Source organism: Carcharodon carcharias, chromosome 6 (genome assembly GCF_017639515.1).
Source record: "Carcharodon carcharias isolate sCarCar2 chromosome 6, sCarCar2.pri, whole genome shotgun sequence".
Classification (NCBI taxonomy): domain Eukaryota; kingdom Metazoa; phylum Chordata; class Chondrichthyes; order Lamniformes; family Lamnidae; genus Carcharodon; species Carcharodon carcharias.
The window spans coordinates 171,715,449-171,736,171 of NC_054472.1; the positions used below are offsets into that span (position 1 = coordinate 171,715,449).

The 20,723-nt window shown below is 39.2% G+C and overlaps 1 protein-coding gene across 9 annotated transcripts in view; it reads left to right on the forward strand.

Annotated features, from left to right (window-relative positions):
* The window catches only part of ankrd12 (ankyrin repeat domain 12), a 221,053-nt gene that overhangs the window by 184,634 nt on the left and 15,696 nt on the right, over positions 1-20,723 (forward strand). For all 9 annotated transcript variants that reach the window (XM_041189212.1, XM_041189213.1, XM_041189215.1 and 6 more), the window contains 4 exons: positions 5,873-6,073; positions 11,012-11,154; positions 12,211-12,364; positions 13,590-18,505. In XM_041189212.1, the coding sequence (XP_041045146.1) occupies positions 5,873-6,073; positions 11,012-11,154; positions 12,211-12,364; positions 13,590-18,505 (5,414 nt within the window). The remainder of the gene's footprint in view (positions 1-5,872; positions 6,074-11,011; positions 11,155-12,210; positions 12,365-13,589; positions 18,506-20,723) is intronic.

A 20,723-nucleotide genomic window follows, 5' to 3' on the forward strand; every position in this document is an offset into this window, starting at 1 on the left:
ACTCTGGAAACTCTGTTCAAGTATCACATACAATTGTGCTATACTTCCTGTTTCCATGGTGAAATTGAAGAAATGAGAAATAATTCTAGATTATTAACAGAGGTATAATCTTGTTCATTCTCTTATCAACCTTAACATACAAAGTTTACAGAAAGCCAGTATTAATCTCTTTCTGATATGTCATTGCTTGGAGTGATCTTGATATCTCGTTTAGTATAGGGGATGGGTAGTGGACAAGATCTATTTGTGTAGACCTTCTGTAGTGTTAGATTTTATCAATGTTTATATTTATTTACAAATTAAGATAACTTAGCATTGATATTATTGGTTAAATCAACAATAATTGATCAGAAGAAATTCCCATAGTTTGTCCTAGAATGGTCTATGTCCTATTTTCTTTTTTGCTTCTCCCAGGAGATTGCATGGCTTCTAGGGGAAAGGTGGCACGTGATTGATGGTGCATCTAGGTCACATCATGTTGGTAAAGGTCACGTTTAATGTACCATGTGAAACTGGTGCTGTCAGTCAGCTTGAGCATCTTTACTTGTTGCCGTATAAATAAGGCCAGGAATCAGAATAGCTACTGGGAGATTACTTGACTTCAAGTGTGAAACTTAAAAGGGAATATGGTATTATTTTTGTCTCCTCACCACCACTCCCAACCCAAAATAATAGATTCTCCTTTGTATGTGGAAGTATAAAGACGGAGAAAGGTTAAGCTTCTCAGGTATTTATAAGTAAGCTAGTTGATTTTGTCTGACTCTCATTCAGACTGTCCTCACTGATGTTGTTTGCTGGTATCGTTTAAAATAATTTTGCTTAGATTATTAATCAATCATTTTTCTCTTGGTCCTTTAACATTTCTTGTTTTTTCACACACACAAGTATTCTTACTTAAGTTTAGGGAATTTATTTCCCCAGCGCACAACTCCTTCAGGCTACCTGAAAAAGCACAGGCAACATAATCAAATTTAGTTCCAATTGCCAAAATGATTGTAGAATTTTATTGTGAGTCTAGAAGCAAAATTAGCGGCTCTGCTAACCGCACTTAATTAGTGCATAAAACTTTATATGTTCACGTCTGATGAGCCTTGGTAAAACTTGTTTTAGTTATGCCCAGGTGTCTAATGACAAAGGGACATTAACTGCATCTATAGAAGAAACAATATCCCACTCTTGGTTCTGCATTCTAATGATAGGCTGGTCTCGTCTTTGGCCAGTAGCTAGTCTCTCTTCCAGCTAGCAGTGACTTGCAGTCTGCTTTCCTGTGTCACTGAATAAAAAAGTTGGCATGAGAGGCAGCAGTTGAGATATTTATAACAATAACAACTTACATAGGATCCTTAACATAATGAAATGTCCCAAAGCGCTTCAGAGAAGCATAAAACAAAGGATGACATGGAACCATTTAATAAGATATTAGGTCAGGTGACCAAAAGCTTGGTCAAAGAGGTAGGTTTTAAGGAGTGTCTTAAAGGGGGAAAGCAATGTGGAGAGGTGTAGAGACAGTATTTCAGAGCTTGGTTCATGACTCCTCTGCCAAAGAGAACAGTTTCTCTCTATCTACTCTGTCTAGACCCCTCACGATTTTGAACACCTCCAGCAAATTTCCCTTCAAACTTCTCTAAGGAAAACAACTCCAGCTTCTCCAATCTATCCACTTAACTGAAGTCTGGAACCATTCTCATAAATCTTTCAAGCCTTAACATCCTTCCTAAAGTGCGCTGTTCAGAATTGCGCACAATAATCCAGTGGAGGTCAAAGTGGTATTTTGTAAAAGTTTATCATGATTTCCTTGTTTTTGTACTATGCTTCAATTTATAAAGCCCAGGATCCCATATGTCCTTTTAACCACTTTTTCAACCAGCCCTCTCACATTCAACAATTTGTGCGCATTGACCTACTGGTGTCTGTCCCTGCATCCGCTTTAGAATTAAACCCTTTAGTTTATATTGCCACTCCTTGTTCTTCCTATCAAAATGAATAACTTCATATTTCTCTGCATTAAATTTCACCTGCCACATGTCCACCCTTTCCACCAATCTGTCTAGATCCTCTTGAAGTCTATCACTACCCTTCACACAGTTTACAATGTTTCTAAGTTTTATATCATTTGTAAGTTTTAAAATTGTGCCCTGCACACCCAAAATCTAGATCATTAATAATAAAGAGTCATAGAGTTACTTAGAGAAGAAAGGAGGCCATTCAGCTCATAGAGTCTATGCCAGCTCTCCATAGTGCAATCTAGTTAGTCCTATGCTGCATTCAATCTCATAGCCCTGCAAGTTTATTTCCTTCAAGTGCCCATCCAATTTCCTTTTGAAATCATTGATTGATTGTTTTTGCATCTGCCTCCTTGTGGGCAGCAAGTTCCAGGTCATTACCACTCGCTGTATAAAAAAAGTTCTTCCTTGCGCCCCCACATCTCTTACCCAAAACCTGTGATCTATATCAAGAATAGCAGTGGTCTAAGTACTCACCCCTGGGGAACTCCACCATATACCAGCATACTATAAATCCCCTCATTATCAATACTCTATAGTTCTTGTGCCTCTCTGTAATTTCCCAGAAAGTTTGCTCCTCTGCATCTTTCCCACTAGTTGGTGGCCCATAGGATACACCCATCATTTCTTAACTCTAACAAAATAGATTCTGTCCTTGTGCTTTCCAGGGCATCCTTTCTCTCCAACACTATAATATTCTTAATACTCTTACTACCCCCTCCTTCCTTTCCTTCCCTATCTTTCCTGAACACCTTCTATCCAGAAATATTGAGTATCCAGTGCTGCTCTTTTTGAGCCAGGTCTCTGTTATTGCACAACATTATATTCCCATGTGGCTATTTGCACCTGCAGCTTATCAACCTTATTTGCCACACTCTGTGCATTTCTATATATGCACTGTAAACCTGAATTATATCTTACTGTACTTCTTGGATGGTGGGCGTCTGGAATTTGCTGCTTGGTTTGATGGTGGAGGCAGAAACCCTCAACTCATTTGAAAGGTACCTAGATCAACACCTGAAGTGCAAAGCTATGGATCAGGTGCTGGAAGGTGGGATTGGAATGGGTGGCTAGTGTTTTTTTTCAATCAGGGCAGACACAGTGGGCTGAATGGCCTCTTTCTGTGCCATAATTTTTCCCTGGTCCTCCCCCTTCGTCTGAGCCCACCTTATTCCTATTGTTTCTTACTCTGGTTCTCTGTCTCTCCCAATCCTGTTATGCACCTCATTTACCCTTCCTTATGCTATGTCCTGGTTCATTTAAATCCTGTCCAACAGTATTGGCAAACCACCCATGAGGAGATCAGTCCCTTTTGAGGTGCAACACATCCCACCTCCCCCTGCAATGCCCTAGGAATCGAAAGCCCTTCTTCCTTAACCATCAATCCAGCCACATATTCATCCGTTCCTCGTATTTCTGTACTCAGTACTGCTTGGCAACAGGAGTACTTGCCTGTTCCTTTTTGACTGCCTGGTGGTCAGCCATCCCCTCTTTGCCTGCACACCCTTAAACTGTGGGGTGACCACCTCCAAAAGTGTACTATCCATGAAACACTCAGCCTCATGGATACATTGTAGTAGCACCAGCTGCTGCTCAAGCTCTGAAAGCCAGAGCTTGCGTTGCTCCACACCAGGCTAGAAGGACCCATTGATGTGAGGTAACTTGGAAACTACAAAATGACTATCAAAAATATGTAAGTGGGCAAATCATGGCAGATGAAATTCCATATAGACAACTGCAAGGTATTGCACATAGAGATATGAGCAATATAAATCCTTCATTGGTGAAAAAAATAGCTGAAAATGGAGTCTTGATAAATTAAAGTACTTTACCACATTCAACCTAGCCAGTCACTAAAGTAACAGAGGACATAATTAATTCTGTCTTACCTATTATTTAAACTTGATGCTTTTTAACAAAATACTTCACTGGCATTAGGCTAAACCACAAGGTGGAGTCCTTGACTGAGTGAGCCATTCCATATTGGTGGAAAAATGTATCATGACCAGAAAATGAGTATTTCCTTTCTCCTTTCATCGTATTTGGGGGCAGTGAAAGCTTCATTTACCAGAATGACTTTTTAATTCTCTTGACCTTCTATTAAAATGGTTTCAAAAGGAAATTGGATGGGCACTTGAAAGAAATAAACTTTTATTAAATAAAATAAATGCTAAAACCTTTTTAGTGTGGAGTAAGATTTACAGCTGCAGTAGTAAGAACTAGCGTAAACATGCATTATCCTATGGTAGGATGCCTATTAACTTGCCCTCTGATAAACACTGATGTGTAATTTTTTGGTGTTGCAGAACCTGTTAGAATAATGGATTCTATAGCACTTTTACGTTGAAGGGCACAGCAAGTGGCACACAAAAATCTTCAGTCAGGTTAGGATCTTCTGTCCCAGTAAAGTAAATTTGGTCACTATAAACACACAATGGTTGGTGAATGACTATTATTTGATGTCAGCATTTTGGCAGCACGTTTGAAAGGTATAAGGGCTAATATTACTTATGGTCTTTTGTATTTAAAAAGTATGTAGACCATTGTGATTATGATGGTTGGCTTGTACAACTGCTGACAGTTAGAATGCTTTTCCCATTTTGGGCAGCAGACTTCCACATCGGGCAGTTTAGTTTCAGGCTGTAGTGAGTTAAAGTTGTATGGTAAAGCTGTCCTTACCCTATCCCAGTAGCAGATCACAATGCACCATCTTTTTCTCCCATTTCCCAGGTCAATCATCGTTGGGGGTTCCCCCAGTGAGATTGCTAAATATTGGGCAATTATCCTTCTCCTCTACCCTTCCACAATTCTAAAGCCATGGGCTGGTCACGCCTTGCCAAAGTGGGAAACTACAAGGGATCGCAACTGAGCTCAGTATTTCCTCACCGGTTTCATATGTATACTTTTCCAGTAGGGTCTCTATATAGTGATTGAGAATGGTGTTCGTGAATACTTCTTCATCCTCGAAAGCTCAGCACTTTTCTACTGTGAGTGGCTCAGGAAGCCACCCTGGAAGCTCATTGAGAAGTTTTGTGCTATGGTATGTGTCACCAGAAACTTTACAAACTCATTCCGCAGAAAAGCTTTACAACTGGCAGAATGGAGAGACTTTCATACCATCACTTGGATTTGACCCTGGTTTTGAGAAGTGACAGGATAGCATGCTAACTTACAGTATCATTTAGTGTCTGATGTTACAGTATTCAAAAATACATTAAGGAAGCCATTCTATAGTTCTTATGTTCTTTATTTTTCTTTCTCTTACTCTTTTCTCTCCCCTCCGCCGCCCCAACCCTTGTATTAATGCATTTTTTTCTCTTTGTGCAGTCACTACATAGTCATGTTGAAATCATATTGCACGTGAAGTCGTATAATATACTCATAATTATAGATTTCCATATTAGGTCTTTAACAGACACAGTATCAGTCCTTCAAGTCTTTTGATTTTGGAAAAATCCATGGAAAATACAGAAGATTTTTATACAGCTGTTTCAGTCCGGTCTACCTCACCCTTTTTTAAAATAGTGTCACAGAGTAGTTACTGTCTATTAAAATTTTGTTTGCACCTCATGCCTTATTCCAGTGAATTTTCAATCTCCCAGAAGATAATTTTAGAGCAGTATAGTGGAAGTTGGTTGCCCATCCTCTTGGCCAGTGAAATTGCAGGTGTAGGGACAAAGGAATTTACTGGAAAGGGGAGCAAGAAAATTGTACACTTATGTAAGAAAATGACTGCCCAGGCTACGTGCTCATTTTTTGGGCATTGTGTATGAAGTCAAACCGATCTGTTGGGATAAACATATGTTTGGCACATGACCACAGTTTTACAAAGTTACTGAACAGACATTTTAATTTATTCTCCTTACTAGATTCTACTCCGAACCACCCATCTCAAGCAACACCAGGGCAGAAAAAAACTCCAAGCTCCTCATCCAGACAAAAAGACAAAGTTAATAAACGAAATGAGCGAGGAGAAACACCATTACACATGGCAGCCATTCGTGGTGAAACCAAGCAAGTCAAAGAGCTCATCAGTCAGGGTGCTGATGTTAATGTCAAAGACTTTGCTGGTACGTCGATGACATGTGACTTTCTGACTTTTACTGATAAGTGGATATTTTTTCGACGTGTTTCTATGATTCCTTGTCCTTATTACCTGATGTCTTGAGGCTTTGGTTTCCTCTGATGTCTGAGTTTATCTCTGTCGTAACAGAGCCATGCATGACTGAAAGATCCCAAGTGCAATCTCTGGTCTGTGTTGAGTTAGCTGACCTCAGTCAGAGTTGCATTTGATCTCTGTGCCACCTTGTAATGGAGCAAAAAAAAATCAACCGGTGTTCCCATTGCTCATAATATAGATTCCTGCTGGAAAGTGCACGTGGATAGAATCAGAATTGCTTTTACTGCTCCCATAGCAAAGCAGCCTGCCAAGCGCACATGTATAATGGCTACTGGTAAAACAATGGAGAACAGCCAGCCCATTTTAAGAGATGAATGGGTGAGGAAATTGGAAAATATTCAAAAGGGGTTGGGGGAAAGGTCTTGGTCAGATAGGTATTTGGCTGTTTACATTAAACCTAATATGAATGGAATTGGGGGAAATACTAATGCTGTTTTAAGTAGAGCTAGATGGTAAAACTAATCTTCCAGATTCATTTTGGCCTATAGAATTTCACTATTATAAATCATGTGATGGAGATGTTATCATGTATGGAAGACAGCAGATTCTCCAATATTTGTCACTAACGTATAATCTGGTCTAAACTAAAATTGAGTACAATGTCCCCATAAATTATTAAACTATAAATGTAAAATATTTAAAACAAAATCTTCATTCCCACATTTTTCCACAGGAATAGACCTGAATGGTTGATTGGGGCAATTGTCTCTGAGGACCCCACAATCCATTAAAGGCACTTTTTTTTTGTCCAAACGTGATTCAATTGCTCTTCCCATGAATTGTTGCAGCTGTTCTCTGCTTGTTGGCAGTTTTATAACATCCACTTAACATCTTTTAGAAAGTTGTTACAATCTATTCAGATAAAAGACTGTTTTTTCACAGTACCTTCCACTTAATTTTGGAGGCTGGCTGCACAGGGGCCTTGATCTGTTTTGAACCTATTTAGCAAGGACCACTGCCGCGGTTGCTGTTCAAAACCTGCCATTCGACAGATAGAGTTTGTCACAAGGAGCTTGTTGGTGACTTTCCTTGATCCAAAGCAGAAAGAGGGAAACTACAAGCCCTTAGCTTGAAATCTATCATAGGGAAAATAATAGAAGCTGTTATTAAAGATATTATAGCAGGGCACTTAGAAAAATTCAAGGTCATCAGGCAGTCAGCATGGTTTTGTGAGTGGGAAATCATGTTTAACTAATTTATTGGAGTTCTTTGAAGAATTAACATGTGCTGTAGATAATATGTAAATGACTTGGATGAAGGGACCAGAGATATGGTTGCTAAATTTGCTGATGACAAAGATAGGTAGGAAAATAATTTGTGAAGAGGACATAAGGAGGCTACAAAGGGATTAAGTGAGTGGGCAAAGATCTGGCAAATGGAGTATAATATGGGAAAATGTGAAAGTGTCTGTTTTGGCAGGAAGAATAAAAAAGAAGCATATTAGCTAAATGGTGAGAGATTGCAGAGCTCTGAGATGCAGAAGGATCTGGTTATCCTAATGCATGGATCACAAAAAGTTAGTATTCAGGTATCGCATGTAATTAGGAAAGCTGATAGTATGTTATCGGTTGTTGTGAGGGGAATTGAATACAAAAGTAGGGAGGTTATGCTTCAGTTATACAGGGCATTGGTGAGATCACATCTGGAGCATTGTGTACAATATTGGTCATCTCATTTAAGGAAGGATATAAATGTGCTGGAATCAGTTCAGAGAAGTTTTACTAAACTAATACCTGGGATGGGTGGGTTGTCTGATGAGGAAACATTGGACAGGCTAGGCTTGTATCCGCTGAGTTTAGAAGAGTAAGAGGCGACTTGATTGAAACATAAGATCTGGGAGTCTTGACCGTTGATGTGGAGAGGATGTTTCCTCTTGTGGGAGAATCTAGAACTAGGGGTCACTGTTTAAAAATAAGGGGGTGCACATTTAACATGGAGATGAGGAGAAATTTTTTTCTGAGGGTCATGAATCTTTGGAACTCTCCCTCAAAAGGCAATGGAAGCCTTTGAATATTTTTAAGACAGAGATGAATACATAGATTCTTGATAAGCAAGGGGTCAGATGGGTTTTTATGACAATCGACAATGATTTCATTGTCATGATTAGACTTTTAATTCCAGATATTTACTGAGTTCAAATTCCACCATCTGCCATGGTGGGACTCAAACCCGGGTCCCCAGAGCATTACTCTGGGTTATCAGTCCAGTGACAATACCACTTACGCCACGGTAGAGGCATGAGATGCCATATGCTGCAGTAATTCATCAACTTTGTAATGCCTTTGTTAAGGATCTGGTCCAGAGTGTAGAAGGATGGAGCTTGGATGGCACAACAGATGTCATCAGCAAAGGTCAACTTGTGGGACGTGTTTGTTGGCAGGTCATCAGCATGGATAAGCTTGTGGGGCATGGTTATTGCCAGGCCAATGGATCAACATTCATGTCATGCTCCCCGTCAGTACCCAGACACCCCGGGAAAGCTAATGATTCTACCAGCAGACTGAATTCCAAGAGAAAAATCCTGCCTGTAGTAATAATTGGTGTAGCACCCAAAGAAATAAAGTCAATGTACCATTGAACTTCATCCCTAAACACTAAGGGAGGCATTGCCCAGCCTTCTGGGCATAGGCGTCTCATCCTAGGTGTCATACTCTTTAAGCCCGATTTATGTATAGTGGCAGGAATGAGAATACACTGGTTAGCACCCTGTGTAGGAATTGTCCAATGGTGTGAACTAGTTCTTTATGATCGGAGGTGGCTTTTTTTCCATGTTAGCATTGGTGAAATTTCCGACTGCATTGACTGATGAAGATTAAGCAGCACCCCCTAGGTGCAAAACATAACTAGAAATGCTCACCACTTCCCCAAACACCAGTAGAACTTAGTACATTCACATAGATCCAGGTAACAGGTGGCCAATAGCAAGTGCTCTCCCAAGCTTGACATAGGTGGTGCACAATTAACAGGACATCTCCGCTACAAAACAATTGCTACGGTGGGCTTGGAATTTCTTCTGAAGGAAATGTAAACTATGTTTTAGTTCTCCTTTCTTTCCCTAGACATCTCCACTGCACCCTCTACTGGCTATTGGAGAATTAAATTCTCCCACAGTTTTTAACGTTTACTCAAGGACCCAATGCAGATTGAGAGCACAGATGTCTGAAGAGTTTAGTTCAGCTGGTGAATCTATTGGAACTATTCCACAGCCCTTTCTGGTTATCAAGGGTATAGCCAAACCTCCAGTGGTAAAGGCTGAGGGTTCTTTACCCATATCAACATCCTGAGGGTTACCATTGACCAGAAACTGAACTGGAATAGCTGTATAAATACTGTGGCTACAAAAGCAGGTCAAAGGCTAGGCATCCTGCAACGAGTAACTCATTTCTTGACTCCCCAAAGTCTGTCCACCATCTACAAGGCACAAGTCAGGAATGTGTGATGGAATACTCCCCACTTGCCTGAATGAGTGCAACTCCCACAACACTCAAGAAGCCTGACACCATCCAGGACAAAGCAGCCTGTTTGATTGACACCCTATCCACAAACATTCACCCCCTCCACTACCAAAACACAGTGGTAGCAGTGTATACCATCTACAAGATGCACTGCAGGAACTCACCAATCCTCCTTAGTCAGTACCTTCCAAACCCACCATCACTACCACCTAGAAGGAAAAGGCCAGCTGACACACGGGAACTCCACCACCTGCAAACTCCCCTCCAAGTCACTCGCCATCCTGACTTAGAACTATATTGCTGTTCCTTCACTGTCGCTCGGTCAAGATCCTGGAACTCCCTGCCTAACAGCACTGTGGTGTACCTACACCACATGGACTGCAGCGGTTCAAGAAGGCAGCTCACCATCACTTCCTCAGAGGCCATTAGGGATGAGCAATAAACACTGGCCTAGCCAACGAAGCCCACATCCCATGAATGAATAAAAAAAATTGTGTAGTAATATGAATCCGAGGGGAAAGATTTAGAAGATACTTTGTCGGCCAGTGATTGATTCCTTCACTGGGACTTCTGATTCCAAAGCAGCTGAAGTCTGACCACAAGTCCCAGAAATCCTGAATTTCAGTGGTTGACTGCTGACATTTGTAGGCTTTATCCTTCCATTCTCCCATTGCACTGGAAACAAAGGAGTATAGAGCGTTATTTAACTTCTTCATCTGTTCCTTTACCTGAGTTGTTGGGAGATGGTCATGCCCCTAGTGTTGTGATGTTAAAAGCTTTTAAAGCTTCTGAAACAGACTGTGTCCCTCACAATTCTTCTTTCTTGCCCCCACACTCTAAGAAGCATACTGTGCCAAAAGTCAGGCCATCACTGACTTTAAGCAGGAATTGTCCTGCAGAAGCTGCCAATTTAGTTAAGATAGTGAAACAAATAAGATATTTATGTGGTTGGAGAATTAGCCCTGGGGTCTCAGACTCTAGATTATCACAAAAATAACAATGGGGGTGCTGAGAAGAATTTGTTTCTCAAAGATTTATTAGAAAATGGAATGCTTCACCACAAGTAGCTATTGAGGTAGATCCTATAAAAAGCAATTAATGTAAAGTTGGATAGATGTTTGTAAAGAAACAGATCAAATGCAACAGCCCAAATGGCAGCCTATGTTAATTTTTGGATGAAGAGAAAAATCTTAATTGTACAGATTAAATAATAAATAAATTTTTGTGACCTTTGCTGTTACTATCAGTTAAATAATTAGAATTTATTTCATGCGTAGCGCTGGATTCTGGGAGTCAATGCCTGAGGCAAGGAATTTCCATAACAGTAAGTAAGAGTAAATAATTGTGTTTTTTTTTTTTTGCTTGTTCTCTAGGCTGGACTCCACTACATGAAGCCTGCAACTTGGGTTTCTATGAAGTTGCTAAACAGCTAATACTAGCAGGGGCAGATGTGAACACCCAGGGACTTGATAATGATACTCCTCTGCATGATGCTGCAAGCAATGGACACAGAGATGTATGTACTATGATTTATGGGTTATTATGTTACACGAAGCTAATACTGCACTTTCAACTAGAAAATGCTGAATTAAGTTGGAAAATTTTATATGCAAAAGAATTGATGTTGCTCCACTGACGTTTCTATCTCCCCCATTGTCATTATATATCTCGTAAAATCTACAATGACTATTTGCCATACTATGAGCAAATTGTTACTTTAGTAGTTTAATTTTTGGTGATTTTTACACAAAGCATGTTGGGAAATGTCCTATTAGGGCAGTTCCTTAAAAGATGAAATTGAACAAGGTAATTCTTGGTTTTGGTTTTTAGTATCCTTCAGAACTTTTAAAGGAAATGAGTCCAAAGATTTTCATACAAGCGGCTGGGACATCCAGTCTTGTTTTAATGTTTACTGCAATCCTGCTTCAGCCAACATGTTGCATTATGCTCCAGCCTATTGCTGTAATAAAGCAAATTACTTTGAATCATACTTAAAATAACTGACTGTGGGTAAAACTATCACATACCTGGCTGATGCTGAAAGATACAGGCCTTGCAGATCAGCTATTTATAATCCTATTTACTTGCCAGTTTACAAAACCTGCTTAAGATGTACATAACTTTGTTCTTTCCACCTGAAACCTCTTATTTTCCAGATACTTGCATTAAAAAATATTGAACGTTTTGCACTAAATCCCACGTTGGATCTTCTGTACTTACTATCTCCTGACATGGCATGAATGAATGAAACACTTCACGTTGTTGGAGTAAACAATGTGCATACAAGTTTCTAAGTACTTGTGCTCTTTGTTGTGAAAACATCAGAAAACTTATATAGAAAAGTGTATAGGTTGTGTGGTTCACCAGTCGTCATTGTCTTGCTTTCAAGAGTGATCAATATGATGTATTTTAAACATGAACTTCTGGCCCAAAACATTCCCACAACAGCTTGTTCAATTTTATGGTACTCTCGCACTTGTTTAAAAACATCATTTTGCTAAAGCTGTTGACTTTGTATGGGAACGGAGGAACAGCAATTTTCAACTTTTCACCTCAATATCTTTCTCTCTAGATTGTGAAACTGCTTTTGCGCAATGGTGGGGATGCATATCAAATGAATCACCGTGGAGAGCGTCCCGTGGATGTAGCTGATTCAGATGAAATGGAGCAGCTTCTGAAAGGAGAGCTTCCTCTTTCTGATGATGAAGATGATGACAGTTGTACAGGTTATGAGAGAGCCTTTTAAAATAAACATCCTAGCCTGCTGGCAGTTTTGACATTATAGAAGCATAGTACAAATCGGTCATTCATAATATCAAATGACTGTATATTCCAGTTAATGTATTATATTTCATAAATTGAATTTAATGCATTCTTTTAATGTTGACTCTAAAACAGAATACAAATCTTAAGTGTATCCTGTAGTTTACAGAAAACATTTCTGAAGAAAAATAACTTTGAAATTCCAGTTTTTTATTCTTCCCATGAGGGTTCACCAAAGTCAGCATAGCTGGCTTAAGAAATGTTTGGTCGCCTGCCCCTTTGGACTTACTTACGTCAATATTCACATGCTTTTGAGACAAGCTGCAATTTGCAGAATTGTGTACTCTGATTTTTATAGACAAGAATTTTGCAACCATGCTTCCTTCCATCACCTCTCTTTCTTCCCCCTCCCACTGCTTTTTATGGGATCTTTAGTGTTGTGTTCCCCCATCACCCCAGTTCATTCTCTTCACTTCTGATGCTCCATTATAGGTCAATGATTATTGTTATACCTACAAGCCAATGTCCTATTGTACTTCTAAGTGTAAATATTTTTCAATACTATCAGCTTCTATTTAGAATCATTTTGGAGTTGATAGCTTCTGTAATTATGTTGATTTTTTTTCTCTTTTTATGGTTTTATCTATTAGCACTATAACCTTTTTATGTAATCTAACACCAAGGTACCTCCATTTTTCTACTCCATTTGAAATCTCATTATTTAAGATGTATTTATTTTCCTTATTTAAATCTTTATATTTTTCAACATTAAATGACATCAGCCATCTCATCCTGCTAGCGTCTCTCTGTTTTCCTTTCACAATCTTTAACAGTTTACCATGCTCTAGTTCGGTATCATCAACCAATTTCAATTTTATTTCCTCAATTCCTATGAGCAGTGCATGGTATATAAAAGCATGACACTGCTCAATACATTTTTCCAGCCCATCTTTCCAGCCCAGGAAAATTCTTTTAAGCTCGGTTTTCCAACTTTTTGTTTTAGCTTTTCCATATAAATTGGCATTAGCAAAACTGCCAAGTAGAAATATGTCCAACTGAGGCATGTTGGTATCTTACATTGTTTCACATGTTGTTATGCATGAGCAGTATTAGAAGGTTTTTGCTGTAGGACTTGAAAAATGCATCAGTTTCCAACTGTCAAATCCGTTTTATTTGTACATCCTTTAGAATCTGAAGAGTTACCTTCTGTGAATCCATCTAGTGTGGACGACAATGTGGATGATTCCGAACCAGAAAAAGAATTAAAAACTGATGCCAATCAGCAATTGACGCCCTGCAAATCAATTGCGTCATCTGCACTGGATGAATATGAATTCAAGGATGATGATGACGAGGAAGATGAAGAAGTAGAAGAAATGGGCAAGCTTGTAGATCAGAAAAGGATTCGAAGAAAGGATGGTAAAAAGAATACCATAAAAGAAAACAGCAGCTATTTAACGCCACCAAAGCTAGAATTGCAGAAACCATTCAAAATTAAAAAGCAGAAAGCAGCAAGAGTTCTTGTTTCATCTAGCTCTGAAAGCTCAGACGAAGAGCTACATCAAGAGAAAAAAACTTGTTCAGCAAGCTCTCTAGAGGTTGTTCCAGATAGCAGTAAATCTGATGTAAGGACTAAGAAAGAAAATCTGGTTACCATTGAACAGAAAGAGAAAGGAAAAGGGAAGAAAAAGATGAAGAAACAAAGTAAAAACAAAGAGAATCAGGAGTTCAAACAGGAGAAAGAAGAGAAGGAAAATGCTAAATTGATGCTTTTCTCCACTTGCTCTGATTTGGACTCATTAGAACGTACAAGAGAGGAAGATTCGTTCAGGAAGTCTTTGTGTATGAAAGATGATTCTTCAGGTCATCAGTTCCACCTTTCAACTGCCAAGTCACCTAAACATGCATGTGGATTAAGTGAAAAACGAGCAAAACCACTTAAACAGGAAAATGCCAAAACAGGCCCATCTTCAGGAGGCTCAGACATGTCTTTTCAGTCTGAAGTTGTGCGATTTGATCATCTTACAGACTCTGACTACACCTCTGAGAGTTCCAGCAACAAGTCTTTTAAGTACAAAGCAAAGACTAAGCATCGCAAAAAGGGTCTACACGTGGAATTTGTTGATAAGTCTGGACAGAGAAGCAAAGAGGAAGAGACGGGCATGTTTGATAACATGGAAGAAGTGCTTAAAAAGACAGACAAGGATGGCAAAGTTATAAAAAAGCATAAGCTAAAGCATAAAGATAAAGAGAAAAACAAAATTAAAAAAGAGCATGAAAATGAAAGAGGAAAACATAGACAAAAAGAGGGTGAAAAAGATGTATACCCTGAGTTTGATAGAGAATACTGGAAAGAGAACTTTTTCAAAAATGATGACACTAATGAAACATTCAAAGATGAAAACTCTGATTTAGCCCCATCAGAAAAGTCATTGAAAGATAAAACTCCAATTAAAGAAGAGAAAACAAAGGAGAAGTATTTTAAAGAAGAAAAATCTTTCAAAGAGGACAGAGAAAAGGAAAAGTCTAAAAAGAATAAAAAAGAAAAACACTCTAAAGAAGAAAAAGAAATTAAACTTACCAATCTGGAAGAAAGAAAGGAAATTGTGCTTGCAGACAAAGATGACTCAATTTACTCAAGTGTCATTGTGAAAAAAGAGCACACTGAATTATCTGAGAAGGAGAAAGGTACAGATAAAGACAAATCTGATACTCCAGATAGAGAAAAGAAGGAAAACAAAGAGAAAAGTGAAAAGAAGTCCCCAACTAAAGAAAGAGAGTTGGAAAAGTTAGAGAAAAAATATTCTGATAGAGAGAAGAAAATAAAACATGAAAATAGATTGGAGAAAGAGAAACCTGAGTTTCATGAAAAATCACAGGAAAAAACATTTAGTAAGTTACAAGACAGTGGAGAGAGAACAAAAGAAAAAGATCGATCTAGCAACTTGTACCCGACTACAGAGAAGATCCACCGGGAAAATGATAAATTGAAGAATATATTCTCAGTTAGAAAACCTGATGAGAAAGAAAAGAGTAAGGAAAAATTAGAGAAAAAGCATGAGAGAGAAAAAAGTGAAAGGGAGCGCCACTGTAGTGGGATGAAGGACAAAGTGGAAAAAGAAAAACATGCTACAGAGAAGAAGGCAAAATTATCTGAAAAAGATTTGCAAGATGTCACTCCTAGTAAAGCTGTCAAAGTGAAGGAAAAAGACAGAGATACAGAAAAGGAGAAGAAGAAAGAGAAGTCGAGGGAAAGAGAGGGTGACCTTGTGACAAACTCCAAGCACTTGCAAGACGAGAAGAAACGTAACACTGTTGAGGGTAGCAAAGCATCTCATGATAAATTATTTTCCTCAAAGGATAAAATCAAGGAGGACTTTCTTAAAACTCCTGAAACAAGAGAGAAGGAAAGGAAGGAAAAAGACAGACAAAAAGAGAGAGTGCCAGTAAATGCCACTGTTAAAGCAAAGCTTAAAGAAGTAGAAGCTGACAAACTGAAGTCTAAAGACTCTAGTTCTGCAAAGGACGTGCGGCCAAAAGAGAAGCGGCTAGTAAATGATGACTTAATGCAGACCAGTTTTGAAAGGATGCTCAGTCTAAAGGATCTAGAAATTGAACAATGGCACAAAAAGCACAAAGAGAAGATAAAGCTCAAAGAAAAGGAAAGACAGAGGCATCGATCTGGCATTGAGCTCACAAAAATAAAAGAACGAGAAAAACTGAAGAGTTCAACAGCAAACAAAGAACTTACTAGATCAAAAAGTTCAGATCCATCAGAAGCGCACTCTAAAGACAAGCAGCTGAAAGATGTTAACAATGTGAGATCATTGTCCACCGATGCAAAACAAAATTTGCCAGATACACCAAGACCTTTCATAAGTTGTGAAAGTAATTTAACTGCATCTCCCAGACAAGAACGTGATCGGGCAGGGCTAACGTCAAGATCTATATCAATGATTTCTGTTGCAAGTTCTGAAGATTCTTGTCAGACTTCAGCTGTAGCAACGCCACGGCCTTTAACAGACTATGATTCAGATTTCACTATTGAGGGTTCTGAGTCTCAGTCTTCCTTTTCTCAATCAGTATTTCTGTCCAGTGCCAAATCACCTGCTGTATATGACCGAGACTCTGATGTTTTAGCTGAATTGCCAGATCGACTTAAATCACCATACTCCAGTAAACTTTCAGGATCTTATCTGAGATCAGTCTCTGCTGACAATGCTAGATATGAGAATGAGTGCCGATTAGTTGGCGATATTCGGAGATGTAGTATACCAGCTATTGCAAATGAACATGATAAACCGTCCCACAAGCAACTTGAAGGTAACCTGCCGCTTTCAAGTGAAAAACAATATAGTTTTTCACCAGCAGTGCAACCTCAAGCCTGTACTTCTCCTCGACCAGAACCACTTCCAGACAGTGGCACTGAAGAGGGCACATTTAATAGTACTTCCTGTTTACAACCTTCTGTTTCCACACCGCCTGCTGTCATTGTGCCAAGCAGCACTAATTATTTAGCGCAGGATGCAAATCCCAACAGCATAATTCAAAATACTTCCCAGCAGATGACCGTGGTACAGCCACAACTAAACTGCTTGATTGGTAGCATTCAGCCAAATAAACCATTGGAAATGTCTTATGATAGGCTTGATCCTCCTCCACACAGTAATAATGATGGGTATTCCTCTTCAGCTTGTGAGAAAAACAGTTTTAGCCCATTACATGTTTCACAAGAGTGGGGATGTTCAGAGCAGTTGACATCAGAATTGGTATCAAAGTCCCCACAGATACCTTGCAGTGAGCCTTCCCAAGTGGCAAATCTCCAAGAACCACCATCTTATTTTTCACCTACACATTCTTCCAATACATCATGTATGAGGTCATCGCTAGATAATGATATTACCCCTCGAGTTCTCTTTTGGTCAAAATGTGGAACTCAAGAAGATTTACCACAAACTCAAACTTTGCAAGATACAGATCAGTCTTTAGTTTCATGCAAACCACACTCGGAGTGTGCGGGAATGGCTGATGGAAAGGATACTAAATATCCTTCTCTTGATTCAAATGCTGACCTTACTAGTCAGAAGACTGTGGAAGATATTTCGAATTATTGCAAATCAGATGAATTGCAGGGCTTGGAAGAGAATTTCTCTCCATCATGCTCAGCATTATCAGATAGCAATAATGTGAATGAAAGCCTTGTGGACCACACAAGGCCTATACAGAGTACATTAACTGAATCTCAAGAAAAGACTGAAGAAGGTACAAAAAATATCACTTCAGCTATCCATGAGCCAACATGTATTCAAGAGAGCTCAACACTAGACAAAGTGCCAGTAGCCTCAGTTGATGAAATACAGTCTGAGCCAACAGAAGAACTACCTGAAGCAACACCTTCCACTGAAAATACACACACAAATTCAATAATTGATGAGCCTCAGTCCTTGGAAAGTAAAGCTCAAGACCAAGATTCCTCATTGGAGATGGAAGTTTCTCAACTTTCTACCACTGCTACTCAAGATGCTGTAGTGATGCATGAGGCAGCACCAGATGAACGAAGGCAATCCACTGAGTCAACAAAAGAGGAGCTGGAAGAGCAAATGGAAGCTAACCGAACAGAACAAGATATTCCTCAGAGGATTACTCGTAACAGAGCAAACATACTAGCCAATCAAAGCAAACAATCTGCTGTCAACTGTGCGCAGCTGCCTGACAAAGATACAGAATCCTCCACACCTGTGAAAACCAAGGCTAAGTTTACAGAGGAGGAAGAAGGTCAGGTGCATCATCCACATAAACGAAAGATGCCACGAGTTCCACATCCTGCGCAAGTGAAATCTACATTGCAACAAGCTAAGGAAAAGACTCAGCAGTCACTGGCAGCCATTGTAGATTCTTTAAAACTAGAAGAAATTCAACCTTACCATTCAGAAAAGGCAAACCCTTACTATGAATATCTCCACATTCGAAAAAAGATAGAAGAAAAGCGTAAAGTGCTATGTAGTGTCACTCCTCAAGCACCGCAGTTTTATGATGAATTTGTTACATTCACTGGATCATACCTGCTGGATGGAAACCCTTTGAGCAAACTTTGCATACCGACTGTAAGTGTTGTTCAGAAAATAATTTATAGAACTCGTTATTTAAGTGACTCAAAGCAGTTAATTATGTCGACTGTAAAAATCTGACTTGAATTACTTATTGAAAAAATTTGAGTAAACAATGTGAACTTTTTAGTCCTCAATGGTGAATTTTAATAGATGTTTTGCATTCAACTGCTTCCATTGGAAAGACCTAATGGAGTCAATTTTCTTCAATACCCAATCTAGCTGTCTGTACTGAAGCCATAGTCTATCTGAAGCCAGGCCTCAAACATTGGCCTCAATCATGTGCTACTATTGAGAAACAGTTAATAAGAACATTGCCAAATGGATCCCCCTAATGACAATATCCTTGCGTTATAGATTTCCTTCTAAAGCCACTTTTACCATCAGTGTGGGAGCAATATACAGGGGACATAAGATGCTACGTAGTTAGAAATATTGAAACATAATAGTTTAATGTCTCACTAGAGTGCGTTATTGTCATAAGTTCTTCATTGTACAGTTCTTTCTGCTCCTGATGATGCTGAAATACAGTAGCTCTTATTGCAAACCACCAGCTAGCAGCAAGTGCAAGTCAGCAAATTGGATGCCTGGTCAATTTGTTGGGTGTCCAATTTTCCAACAGATGACTTGAGCAAATAATGAGGCAGTGCTATAATTTTGCATTATTGCAGTACAATAACAATTGCAGCACATTACTTGCCCATAGAAACTGAGAGCAGTCATATCTTCAGACCTGCCCTTATGAAGCAGGCTTCTTCAGGAAGAAGGATGCTTTTTACTAGGAGGAGGAAAACCTGCATTTATATATCTTTATACCCCTGTCCTAAAGCCCTTAGCATAGAAGATCCTACAAAAATGCATTTTCTTCATACGGTGGAAATTGTACCTATAGCCTTCTAGCTCTGATGTAGTGCTGTCCTGTGTTTTTTTTAGTTGACAGCATAGCTAAATGAACTTCAGATACTCTGGGTGTTTTACTTTTTTATTTAAAGAGGGATGTGCAGGGAATAAATGTAATATAGCTGCATTACTGTGACATTATGTGGAATACCTGGAGGTGGATGGGGGAAGCAAAGATTACTCCTCTGAAAACCTAAAAGAGCCTGAGAGCAAACCTGAAAAGTTCTAAGAGATATGAATCTCCTCAAATAGCACCCTGCCCTTTCTTTATTATGGGAAAATGCTCTCTATACCTCCTGTACAGTGCTAAAAGTGAAATAAAACCTGTTACATGTCTTGAAAACACATTAGTAAAGGTGTGAGGAATGGCTTTGAGAATCTCTTTTTATTAGCAAGAAAGATTAGAAATAAATAGGAGAAAGGAAGTGGAATCAGGTATCAATGGTTGAGGGGTGGGGTGGGATATTCTTATGTGCAAATCAATAATTTGCATTTATATGGAATTTTCAAATGTAGTAAAATGTCCCAAAGTGTTTCACGAGCGTCAGTCAAAATTTGACACATAAGGAGGTATTAAGACAGGCGACCTAGACTGATCAAAGAGAGAGGTTGTGTGGTGCATGCTAGGAAACGTATAGCAGAGCTTCGGCTAGTTTTTGAAGAAAGAAATATGGGAGGCTAGCTAGGAGAGCATTGGAATAGTCTAGTCTGGAGGTAGGAAATGCATGGATGAAGGTTTCGGCAGCTGAAGAACTGAGGCAGGAATGGAAATGAGTAATTTTATGAAGGTGGAAGTACATTTGTTGGTGATGGAGAGCATTATGGCGTCAGAAGCTCAGCTCAGGGAAAGGGATGGCATCGGTTATTAGGGAATGGAGTTTGTGGCAAGGACTGACAGCAATGGTTTTGGCATTCCCACCATTCAATTGGAGAAAATTTTTGCTCGTCCAATATTACTAGCTCATGTCCTGCCATTGAATTTCTGCTCCTTCCCAGCAGATAGCTGTTAAGCAGCATGTAGATGAAACCAGGGAATTAAAATCACTGTGATTGGGCGCTTGCCCTGCTCCCCCAAAGTCTCACTGCTAGTTAAAATTCCCACTCTAAATTTCTCTTACTACAAAGTTCTTAATTCAAATGACCTAAAAAATAAATATTTTAACACTAAATTGAACCTTTGCTGTGTCAGCCAAGTAGCAATGGCATTTCATACCGCCTGGTACTTCTGTAAATCTTAAACTCCGTAGCCAAAATGATTTGGGGCTGACTCTACTATTTATATTTTATACTGATCATAGACTTTGCAAATTATCCT